Source organism: Poecilia reticulata, linkage group LG7 (assembly GCF_000633615.1).
Source record: "Poecilia reticulata strain Guanapo linkage group LG7, Guppy_female_1.0+MT, whole genome shotgun sequence".
NCBI classification, from domain to species: domain Eukaryota; kingdom Metazoa; phylum Chordata; class Actinopteri; order Cyprinodontiformes; family Poeciliidae; genus Poecilia; species Poecilia reticulata.
In genome coordinates, this window is record NC_024337.1 from 12,163,512 (window position 1) to 12,175,721 (window position 12,210).

The 12,210-nt window shown below is 38.8% G+C and overlaps 1 protein-coding gene across 6 annotated transcripts in view; it reads right to left on the reverse strand.

Moving 5' to 3' along the window:
• LOC103467236 (band 4.1-like protein 1) overlaps positions 1 to 12,210 on the reverse strand; it is a 44,656-nt gene that overhangs the window by 14,425 nt on the left and 18,021 nt on the right. For all 6 annotated transcript variants that reach the window (XM_008413441.2, XM_017305718.1, XM_017305717.1 and 3 more), the window contains exons 4-10: positions 7,609 to 7,713; positions 6,522 to 6,564; positions 6,334 to 6,409; positions 3,472 to 3,690; positions 3,287 to 3,374; positions 3,039 to 3,191; positions 1,844 to 1,941 (exon numbers count right to left, since the gene is read on the reverse strand). In XM_008413441.2, coding sequence (XP_008411663.2) covers positions 1,844 to 1,941; positions 3,039 to 3,191; positions 3,287 to 3,374; positions 3,472 to 3,690; positions 6,334 to 6,409; positions 6,522 to 6,564; positions 7,609 to 7,713 — 782 coding nt within the window. The remainder of the gene's footprint in view (positions 1 to 1,843; positions 1,942 to 3,038; positions 3,192 to 3,286; positions 3,375 to 3,471; positions 3,691 to 6,333; positions 6,410 to 6,521; positions 6,565 to 7,608; positions 7,714 to 12,210) is intronic.

Consider the following 12,210-nt stretch of genomic DNA (forward strand, 5'->3'; position numbering starts at 1 on the left):
ATATATTACATTAGATTTTAATTAAATGTGTAACAAACAGCACATAACATTAGATGTGTATTGGTCTTCAGGATTAGACAGCAGGTCTCCTTTTTAAAAATGTTCTGGTGACAGTTTGATGCAAATAATGATATAGTGTCACCTATCAGCATATTAATGCTGGTCAGAACTGGTGCAGAAATGACTTTTTCCTCAAATGCTGCTAGAAGTAGTAATGTAGCAAGTTACAAGTAGCCTTTTATTAATGTGGTGAATAACAGGCTGGGAACAGGGGGCTTTTTAATCCCTTTATAGAGTGCTGGTTTATTAAGTATCAGCAAATCCAGGACAGCATTTTCTCCTGGTCTCCTCAGTAGATAAATTTTCATCCAAATATTTCCTTTTGATCATTTAAATTCAATTGAGCTGCAGACCTTGCTTCCCTTACCTTCCTCCTTGATGGGCATTGTGTTATGCATTGATATACCAATTTAAAAATCTCTTGAGTAACTTCTGGTCTGCATGTTTTCCTTGTGCTCACTTTTTGTCTTTCCATAGTTGTGCAGGCTTCTAAAATTTTTATCATGGAAATGAAAACAATTATGGTGAGCAAAACAAAAGAATACATGCATCCTTTAAGAAATAAGATGTCTACCACATTTCACTTCCTGTATAATATATAGTATTGTTTGAAGGTTTTGACCCAGCAGTAGATTAACAGTATTTTTGAATTAATACTATAAGCCGTTTTTGTTTTTAATCTATGGATATTTTCTAATGTTTCTTTTATTTACATTTGAATTTTCACCGGGATCAATTGCTGTTATTATAGATTTCAAAGCTACTTCACTTTGACCTTTGGCTCCCTCAGGTACCAAGGCTCCACCACCAAACAGTCGCCAGCCTGTCACCCAGACAGCCCGGCTCCAGGAGGATGTCCCAGCACAGCCTCTCCGTTCTGGGTGAGGTCCACCTACTTCAGTGTTCAGTTTCCATTAGAACTTTGGAAATCCCCGCAGTCTGAGCCCTTCTCAAAGTCCAATTTGTCATTAGAGACTCTACCAGGGGCTATTTGTGTCTTGCTCACATTGATGGTAGGATGGAAAGGAGGTGAATAGATTGATTAGGGCCTCTTCTGCAGCAATGTGGGCTTTGCTCCACACCACGGATTTGGAGTACAGCTGCTGCACATCTGCATCAAAAGGGACCTGTTGACGTGATTTGGGCGTTTGATCCAAGATCCCTCCTGGGAGTTTCTCCAACACATGTCAACTCTTTCTTGCAGACTTTGTTAGACACTGTGCACCATCCTCTGATATTTTCACTGAACAGCTGTTTGAAAATAACCTTGTTGGTGAAAAAAAACTATTTTTCAAGTTATGTTCTGGCATCAGTTTGTAAAACACATCCAGAAATGCTCAACAATGAGCTCAACAATGAGTCAATCCGCTTTACTGACTTACTGACTTTGAGTTGGTTTAATTTGAATATACTATATTTATCATATAGAAACCAGATATAAATTGTGCCTTGAGCCAAATATTTCTTGGGTTAAGTAACTATTCATCCTCAAATACCTTAAAGGGATTGCTTAAAAATCTCTGAAAAAAGTCAAGTGCCAAAAAAGCCCAAAAGCGTTTACATTTTTTAAAAATTTCAAAAGAAAACCTCTAAGATTTTTATTTTTTTTTTTGGTAAAAGCAGAACTACTGATTTACAAGATTATACAAAAGTCAGTCTACGAAGAACAGGGAGATGTCTGAAACTTCAGTCAACAGTGTTTTGAGCTGCGGCATGCCAAGCGTCAACATTCATGCAGTAAGCAAAGAATTAAGTGCTGAGAAAGTGAATCTGTCTATCCTACCTGAAAAAGGTGTGGTGTTCTATGCAGACCTTCCACAATCGCTTCGAGGCCCGGTGGTTGGGCAACTTGAAGCCTATGGTGCTCTCAAACTGTTCGTACTGAGTGGTGAGGGAGATAAGTGGAGGTGGTGAAGACAGTGGAGACGGAGGGAGGTGAAGAAGAAAAGGAGAGTGAGGGAACCAGGTGTGTGGAAAGGTGGAAGAATGGCAGCAGGATGAATTGTGTTTATTCCACAGCAAAGGAAAAATCTATTTTTCCTCCTTTTTATTTACTCGTGCAACTGTATTCGCTTGTCTCTCGGCGCAATGCCATCTAAAGCCAGCTCATAAATTACCCATTTATGCACCCAGCAACTAAGGTTCACTGGTGTGCAGAGAAGAAGATGCTGTCAAATCAATAGTTATTAGCAATAACGGGTCTTCAAAGGCTGAGTGATATCCATTCATGTGAGAAGGTCACCTATTGTTCATGCAAAAAAAAATAAATAAATAAAAAAATTCAGCAGGGACAGTCTTGAATAAAAATTCCTTCATATACAAAAAAAAAATCCTCAAGGCACAGTTGAAGTGACAGCCAACTTAAGAGGACAGATGTGCAGGAAAAGTGAATGCATAAAATAGCCTTGGTTTTCACCGCAAGGATGTCAGTAGCAGTTTAACAGTGGGGGCGGGGGAGGAGTCAGTAGTATCCTAAAATACCGAGGAGTGAAGGAAAATCATAACAACTTAAGTGAGTTTAATGTGGAAAACTCTGACGACTAAAAACCTAATTACATTTAAAGTTACAGAAAGAAAAACAAGACACGTCTACTCCGCCTTCACAGAGGTAGCTCTAAAGGAGATACATAATGCCCTCAGCAGTTAAGGTGGTTTGCGCCAGATAAATCACAGAAGCAACACTTACCAAACCATGAAATGAGTGTTTATGCTGCTTGGCACCAGCAAAGAAGAGCAATGATGTAATCCTAACAACTGTGAACCCATGAAATAAAAAAATAAAAAAAGATTTAAAAAAAGGCGATCTCGGCTCTTTGCCTGATAATCTCTCCATCCACGAGCCTTGCATCAGTGGCTGTGTGGTTTATTTTTAGGGGGGGTTATTGTGAATCTGGGCATGCAGTAATGGTGTAGTGAACTCTGGTTAAACCACAGAAATGTGGAAGGGAAAAAAAAAATGTATTCATAGATTTGTTTACCTCTCCAGGACGGATTTTGATGTAGAAGTTGCTTCTTTTATAAGAAATCTTGAGAATTTTCGGCCAGGCGAAGCGATTGATCCTCAGGCGGTCTCTGTAGATGAGCAGCCCGTTTGCGCTAACGCCGAGCATTATGTCTATTCCCTCAGAATCCTGGGGAAGGTAGATGGATTGTCAAAGAAGATCAAAAAAGGACATTATGGGGATGCAGGATTTCAGCAGAGGAAATGAGAGAAATCTCCTCTTGCCTTTGCGTGATGCAGATCCACTCCGTACATCGAGAGCTTCTTAGCATTTTCAAGGAAGTTCATCTCTGCTTCGGCTGGAGTCATCCCCCTACGGAATAAATCCCAAAAGAGGACCGGTTGTTTCTCATCTCCTCAAATCCAAACACTGGCATCACGGTAGCAATCATGGCTTTATTTTTCCTGACCTGTAGTTGCGGTGCAACTCCATCACTCTCTCCTCCAGCTCTCGCGTCTGGTTTGGAGCAAAGTGGAATTCGCTGACGTAGTCCGGGCCGTGTTCCTCGGGGTCGTAGTCTCCCAGCTCGGCCTGGACGGTGTAGGAGCCCAGCAGCGCGTGTGTGACGAACGAGCACGGGAGGCGGCCGGAAAGGATGTCGTCTCTCAGTTGCAGACACAGGTAGTACCTTGGAACCAGCAGGGGAGGCGAAAATAAAAAGCTGCAGAAACCACTTTATTCCAAACAAATGGATCAAAGCTATAAAAATCAGCAACTCGATTCTTGTCGATCTCGAATCAGAGTGCTAGGGCTGTGTGTGGCTCTAGGGAAGTTAGGGCTGGTCAGCAAACAGACATGAGGCACATAAACATTTTAGATCTTTTAAATATGCGGAAGATATCAAAGTGATGCAAACATTTTGCTCTGAGTCTCACGCCCGCGTAGCGGTCTGTCTATAAGAGGCAACCATCTCAGTGTGGCTCATTAGTGAAATTTTTATTATTTCTTTGACTTCCATCCGTTTCTTTTGAAGGTCTGTGGGAGTTAATTTGCCAGTAGCCGCTGAGCTGTGAGGCAACTTTGTTTATGGTATGCAAAGAAGTGCAAATTAATCGGTGATGAAATAAGTCAACAGCATGCTTCGCACCCCCCAAACAAATGTAAGAAAAATAAAATCAAGGCAGTATAATTTTTAGAATCAACAAACTTCAAAGCAAGACATGAGAGTCACTATATCCAAACAGGAAATGCTAGATTTGTAATTTTCCATTCAAAAAAAGGTGATTGAACTGATAATGTAACACACATTTTACATGCCATTATGTTTCTGCAACGTGAGAGAGCCCCAAAACTGTGACGCATAGTAAAAAGCAAACTCTAAAGAGCAGATGGCTCATCATTCAGCTACATTCTTGCCCAGGGGAAAGTTTCTGCGATGAGGAGGTTTTGGGGGGGCTTCATCCAATTCAGATTCATTTGAAATCGAAATAATTTCAAGTAATAATGTCTTAAATTCCATCTATTTTTCAGAGATGACTCAGAGCTGATCCAGGAATGCGACATCCGCCTCAAGGAAAAAGCAATTAGATGTAAATATTTATGGGTTTTTTTTTTTCCTGTTAATTAGATGTTAATTATGTTACGATGAGTTTGAGAAAAAGTAAAAGTAAGGCTCCCGCTCCCCCCCCCCCCGTTCAACTGTGACTGCAGTCTGGAGCTGGCTCAGTTGGCTGATCACAAAAGTGGTCCCGAGACTTTTGATTCCAGCTGCCTTCACAACTTTTCCCAATTTAAGTTAGGATTATTTATTGTAATCAGTGTTGCCCAATGTAACGCGTTTAAATCGTCACTGCGATATCAGTGTGTGGAAGAGTCTTGTCACAAAGGACTGCAATAATAGTTCACCAATATATGCCAAGATTTTAGCCTGCATTTTTCATGCTAATGCAATATTTAGGCAGTTGACCGAGTTTATTGGCAGCAGATGCTCACTGGCATGTCGCCTTTAATGCTAAAGGTCGCAGAGTGATGGAAGCAAAGATGAATAAGAGAGAAAAACTATTTACCTATAACACAACTGGTATTTACCAATATGCCAACACAAGATTTTTCATTATCGCAGCCTTATTTATATTCAGAAATAAGCCAAGTTCTTCCTTTCCCTTCAACTTCTCAGATGCTGATAAAGATTCTGAAGTTAAAATTTTTTTCTTCGATGCTAGCAAAGATCGAATGATTTAAAATGTGTTCTTATTTTTGCAAAATACAAACATCTGCACGCATCTGGATTGCAATCAATTTACAAAGTTGTAGTAACATGTCCAGTTCTCTGGAAAATAAAAGTATCTGCTTTTCAGATTAATTTTGATAAGCTGTGAGACGATCTAGGATCAAGTGGTGAGCAATTTTTTAAACATAATTCATACCAATTTTTATTTCAGTATTTCTTCTTCACATGATGTTACACAAGAACATCCCATGCCACGTAAACTCCCATAATTGTGCCCAAAAAAGCTGATCTGTTCCTTGGTCATTTAGTTAGATAAAGTAGGTGGAAGAAGACGAAAGCTTTCCTCGTCATGTAAAGTTAAACATACAAACCGTTTCCTGGCAACTTTGCACAGACAAGGCGGCTTAAACTGGTAAAAGTAGCAGCAAAATCATTTGTCTATGCCACTTCAGGCAAAACTGGGTTTTTTAAGACCTTGAAGCAAATCAAAACCTCGACTCTTTTCTTAGGACAAAGGTGCATTAGCAAGAAGGAAAACTGCAACCTTGAAATGATTGTCAAGACAAAATTATTCAAAAACTTGCTTGAGCTTCACAAGTGAACTGAAAAAGTATTAAAATTCAGTAGTACCACAGGCTGATCAACTCCATGCCACTCTATATTGATGCAGTAATTCATGCACAAGGAGACCCAACCAAGCAGTGAGTGCATCAAGATGAACATGTTTTCCAGATGCCTGATATCTCTGAGAATATTCTAGATCTTATATAATTTATGTTAATATATTTAAATTTTCTGAGACCTGAAATTTGTTTTTGTTTTGTTTTTTTATAATGATGATCATCACGATTACAAAAAGGCTTAAAATATTTCACTTTTTGTATTAAAAAAATAATAATCTAAATAATAATGAACTTTCACTTCCTAAGAAGAGAGAGAAAATATGAAACTTATTCACATCATTAAAATTTATGAGCTGTACTTGGCTGAAAACTAAAATACCTTTTTCAGAGAGCTTCAATGCATTCAAAGAAAGAAAAATAAATAAATAAATAAATTTAAAAAAATTGCGTAATACAGGCAAATACACTTCCGACCAACCTTGTGATGTCTTCGATCAGAACAGATGGGTCTGGAGGATAAAACTTGACGGCAAACCCAAAAGTCCACGAACCAACTGTGGGAAAAACCAGCAGCAGAGAGATTTTATGAAGATCTCTGTTCTTAAACACAACGTGTGCACATTTTGCAGTCTTTGCATATCTGAGCAGCATTTTCACAACACTTACCCCGAATTTGCTTCTTGATCTCTTTGGATGGATCCAGCCAGTTCTGATAAGTACAGAAAAGACTTTTTAGAAACGTGACCCACGCAGATTCATCCATATTCATAGGACACTCTCACTGCTTCTCACTCTTAAAATCCATCTCCCTTGTTGAAAGCTTTATATGTTAATGCTAGAGATTTGATAAAGACTTCTATCATCATGGAAAAGTGCCAATACTTGGACTAAAAACGTAAGCCGATTTCAATTTTGTCACTTCACCATCTCACTAAGGCTTTTATGCTGCGCTGCAGATTCAGTGCAGTTTTTATTTTAAAGCCAAGCTGCCTGATCACATTTTAAAACATTAAAGGTCATGGGTGTCACACCAGCAGCCCACTGTTGTTAAAAGAGCTGTGGGGTATCAGTGCTCTAATACTGGAAAAATGAGACAGGTGAGCTAGTCGGCTTAAAAGGCTAGAAAGAAAATCCCTTTTAAAACAAAATATTTGCTTTTAGCAAAATTAAGTATGTTACTTTCAGTTGTTAAAAAAGTGCTGTACATATCAAATATGTCTTAAATTAACTTTGACAGCTTGAAATTTGCCCCTGTCTCTTTAAGAAGCTCCTGCTCTTTCCTGCACTCTTCCTTCAGCATGCCTCCAGAGCAATGCTTCTCAACGTTACCATTTTAGGAGCATTTGACTGAGAAGTTCTTTGTATGAAAAGCTCAGCAGGCTCGCAGTTCCACCAGGTGTTTGCCAATTGCTGCTGTCGCTATCTGGTGGAGATTAGTGGATAAAGGAGGAGCTTTGTGCGAATAGGCGTTTAGGCAACCCCAGGTGGTTGTCAAAGGAGATTCAAGAATTTTTTGAACATGCATGAAATAATCAAAGCAACACTTCAGGTATCCTTGAACAACAATGCGACATGATACAAAGCTCAAAAAAGTCAATTTTACATAATACACCCACCACAACCCACCCTTTGAAAGGTTTAAGTTGGTTAAAGTTCAGTTTCAGCAAACAGAGAGCTGTTACAGCTTTTATATATTAAAGTTTTTTTTTTTTCTATTTCTTTTTTTGCATGCGTTTATGTTTATGTGCCATACCTTCGAACTGTCAGAGTCGATGAAAGTCAGGCCAAAGTAGTCTCTCTCCAGCAGGTTCAGATGGCCACACACCATGTCCAGCAGGGTCTGGCCCTTGGCAAATTTCTTTTAAAAACAAGCACGCATGCACACACACACACACGCACGCACACACACACACAGAGCCAGAAAAGAAAAAGGAGAAAAGATCAAAAGGCTGAGTTTAAGGGTTTGCAAATACTACATATTCGGCAGAAAGTTTGTTATGCATATCCCATGTAGTTTTTCCTTATTATGTCCCCATAATACAGCATGGAAATGACAAATTGTTCCATATTAATGGCATTTGTAAACCAGTTAGATATCATTTAAGCAGAAACCAACATCAACTTTATTTAGGACATTTTAAAACAACCAGACTTGATCAACAATAAAAACAATAATGCCCAACACAGGATCAGAAAATAACACTTTAACCAAAGGAACTAAAATAATTACTAAAACAATTCTACAACAAGGGACTCAAGTGGCTTAAGCTTGTACAGAGAGCTGAAAGTCAAAGAGAGAAAATTGCTTGTGTTTTTTATATTCCGAAGCTGTTAGGGAACAATTCCTACAGAATCAATAAGTATGCAACATAACGCTATTCACTGAAAATCTTGTTACTCATGTCTCGTTTGAAAGCGTTGCTGTAGTTACTAAGGAAATTTGCACCGCAAGAATTATGTATTATGTGCATCAATAAAAAAAAAAATTAAAAAAACAGCAGCACTCTCTTGCAGCCTTTTGTATAAATATTATTTCACCTCATGTTAAGTTCATCAGAAGTTACACCAAACTCTTTATTATACTCCAAGGTACAAATTGTTATTCTACTGAACTTAAAGTATTCACTTTGCAGATTACTAATGATGTTAATAATGATGACAATTATAATGCAAGATTAGTAAGCCGGTTTCATATCCCACCGTTTCCTCCCGCTGTGTACATTAAATGTGAAAAAGTGGTGGTGAACAACAATTATACTAATCTCAATTAACCTACTTGTTTTTTTTCTTCTTTAATTGTTTCTATATTATGTAAGATTGCAAACATCCATATTTGATCATTTTTTATACACAAATTTAGACAATTATTGTGTGCCCCATGTGCCTACTCCAATTTGATTTTAATCACTCATCCTGTTTGTTCGTATGAGATTTCTATTCTCCCATATTTGGTTCATCTTTAGTGTTTTTTTTTACATGACATATAATCATAACCTGTCACTGCATTAAGACATCATGAGTTAAAATAAGGCCAGACATGGTCAGATGGACAGCATATTTGTGCGTTAAAGCAGGTAAACATTTCTAAGCAAGAACAATTTTAAAGCAAGTAGAACGGAAATTTAGCTGAAAAGAAAAGAAAAAAAAACAGTTGGAAATTATGCATCTGATTATTTTTCACTTAGTCTTTATTAGATCAAATATGAAAATTAGCTTCGTCACCGATCCACTCCGACTGTGCTTGGAGTCAGACTTCCTCCCTGCCGAGTTGTAGCAGCAAGTGAACAGGCTTCTATGACTATAAAAGGTTTGAAAGAGCATTTTATATCTTGCGGCGTTGTAACCGACCACACCCATCTTATATCAGGCTCTTCAGGGCTGAAATGAAGGCCTGCGTGGGTTGAGCAAGCAGAGCTGGCACAGACACACACACACACACACACCGTTAGACAGCACACACACACACCAGATTGATCTCCAAGGGAGACCTGGCTCTTACGGCGACAAGGCAACCAAGCAGTTGTTACCATGGAAACAGGAGTAATAGGTCCCCTTAGTCTGTGTGCACGCCCTCTCACTTCCTCCGTCTCCTTTTACTACAAGGCTAATGCAAACCTTTGTTGAGAGAAAAGCTGGAATTACAGTGAGCATAACCTTAAAAGATGTAAGTAGGATGAATAATTTAGCTGTGCAGAGTAATTTGTCTCTGTCAGGAAAAAAAAAAAAAAAAGTTTGATTTTGCTGCATAGAGGCTGCCATGTGTTAGAACCGAAAGAGAATAACGCTGATTAATGGCCGTCTGAGCTTTTATTGCGAGTGTAGCATTTTTTCGATCAAATTGAAATTGCGACAAACATCTCGGGAGGAACTCAAAGCACAGGAACCAATTCAGGTACTGCAGATTAGATTTCGTCGTCACACCAGTTGGATAAATTCAGATTTCTGTCACTGGTTTTTTTGCCGGGATTATATTATCAGCCATTTAGTGTAATTCTGCCTATTCCATACAGGGGCAGGCAGGCTGAGGACAGGAGCTCAGCACGTGTTTAAGCAGTGCTACATAAAAGGAGTATTCCTCCGTTGATCAAAGCAAACTTTTGATCAAAACGAAGTTAGTGTTAAATATTGTTAAAACAATACAATAAAAATCGTACAATTCCTCTAATTATAAGTATGTGCAGTAAAAAGTTTTTAGTTAAAGTAAACTTTTTATCATTTGTTTAAGCAATGACTCTTAAAAACGCGTATTTCAGGATGAACCCCGACATGTTGACTTTGTTTTGTTTTATTATTTTTTAGGGAAATTATTGCACTTCTACTTACTCTTGCATAGTTTTTTTTCTTTTCTGATATTTACTTCGTTCAGACCATGCTTAATAAAAAAGATAAATCTTCTGAAATTCATCTAAAGAAGCGCAGTGTCAGATACAACAAATTTTGTTTTTTCCAACTTTGGTCCCTGGGCAGGTAGTTGAAACAAAAAATACAGCATGTAGATGAAAATAAAGACTGATCAGTTAACCAGTGTTTGTAATGCAGATTGAAATATGTCCCTATGACATTAGAAACTTAAACAGAAAACATTTCAGACAAGTTATAGAACAATCACATTCATAAACCACCCACCCCACTTCTGACATAACCAAAAACACATACTTTTCTCACAAATCCCACTCCATAAATATCAGAAAGTTTACTGCAATAAGACACAATGCTTTGTTAAGAATGAGGATGGCGAATACAATTGTTCTTGTGTGGTTGTTCGTTCTACAAATGATGCGACGGTAAACTTCTGCATGATGTAAAACCATCTACAGCATGGCAAATATTAAACTGAGCTGTATACCTAATAAAAAGAAATGCAAGAGCTGAAGAGCGTGTTTTAGAAGTTAAACATTTGAATCACTGGGGATGGACATACAAAAATAAATAATCTGCTTACTGAAATGTTTAGCTGTTGAGAGGACACAGCCATTGTAATTAAAGTACAAAAGATTTCAAATAAGTGAGGTATTTTATGTAGATGTTGAAGTAATTGCTTTAAAAAATTGCCTCAGGTAAATAACTGGACATAGTAATGCACTGACCACAGTCAATGGCTATAAGGTTGTGTGCCAAATATCAATAGGAGGCTTAGCCTTCTTCCCTGCTCGCTTTTTATCATCCTTTCCAGCTTGCTCGGTGGACATTACGACTCTAATTAAAGTAATGATTTCACTGCATTTGCCATTCAGTTCCAGTTTGCTGATATTCCACATCAAGCCACTCATCCATACCACAGCACACAAACAGGCACTCCCCGTTGTTTTCCCTCCTCCGAGTCCAACCTTCATCTTTTCCTCTTCCTCTCTCGTTCTATTTTCTCCCCCGGTCAAACATAAGAGCACTCATGGATCAACTGTATGGATTTCCTGTCACAGCCCACTACCTCAAGTGTCACTTCCCAGATGACCTACAGAAATGCGTGCAGATGTGTGTGTGTGCGTGTGTGTGTGTGCATCTAGCTAAGATTCAAGAAAATATGGAGGCTCAGTTGAAGGAAAATGGTATTTGTGTGTCATATGAGGCCAGATGTGTGGCAGTATGCGATTAATGGAGTACAGTAGGCAAGGGTGAAGATGAGGAACCAGCAAGCTCATCTGCAAGCATATTACACTTCATCAACAGCTCCTGTCAACGGGGCTCCAGTTAAGGCTTTAAGACTGAATCTGGCAGCTTTGCGAGACATCCCCAGGATCTTCAAAACACCCACACGTGACATCCTGACATCCCTCACAATTCATTTCTGTTGACAAGATCCATTTTCTTCAGCTCTCAGTCATGACGAACATGTGGCTGGCTGTGAAATTCAAATAAACCGGGAGCAGAGAGTACGGTGTGCTGCAATCTCCCTGTTTACAGACACAATGAGGCTATAGCGTGGCGTCACGATTTATGGAAGCTTGGGATTGCCTAGTTAAGCTTTCCATCCCCCACATCCCCATTGATGGGAACAGCAACGCCACAACATTTTCGTCCTCTGAACAACACGGCTCTGATCCTTAAGCTGAGGTTTCTGACACATGCGCTTGCTGCTTATACGCCAGAGAGAACTTAACGGGACATCAAAACAGCTCAAATGGGACTTTGCAAAATCACCTTCTCTTATTACATATGCATCTTAATAGAATTACTAATGGAGAGACAAACACCTGAGAAATATTCTAAAATGAATGAAGGAGGAAATAGCCTTCAAATTTAAAAACACCACACCAACTCTCAATATGGTGGTGGAAGCATCATGCTCATGAATTCAGTAATTGTTGGTGGTACTAGTGCACAAGAATGTCAGGATAGTGACATTCTATCCTGACAG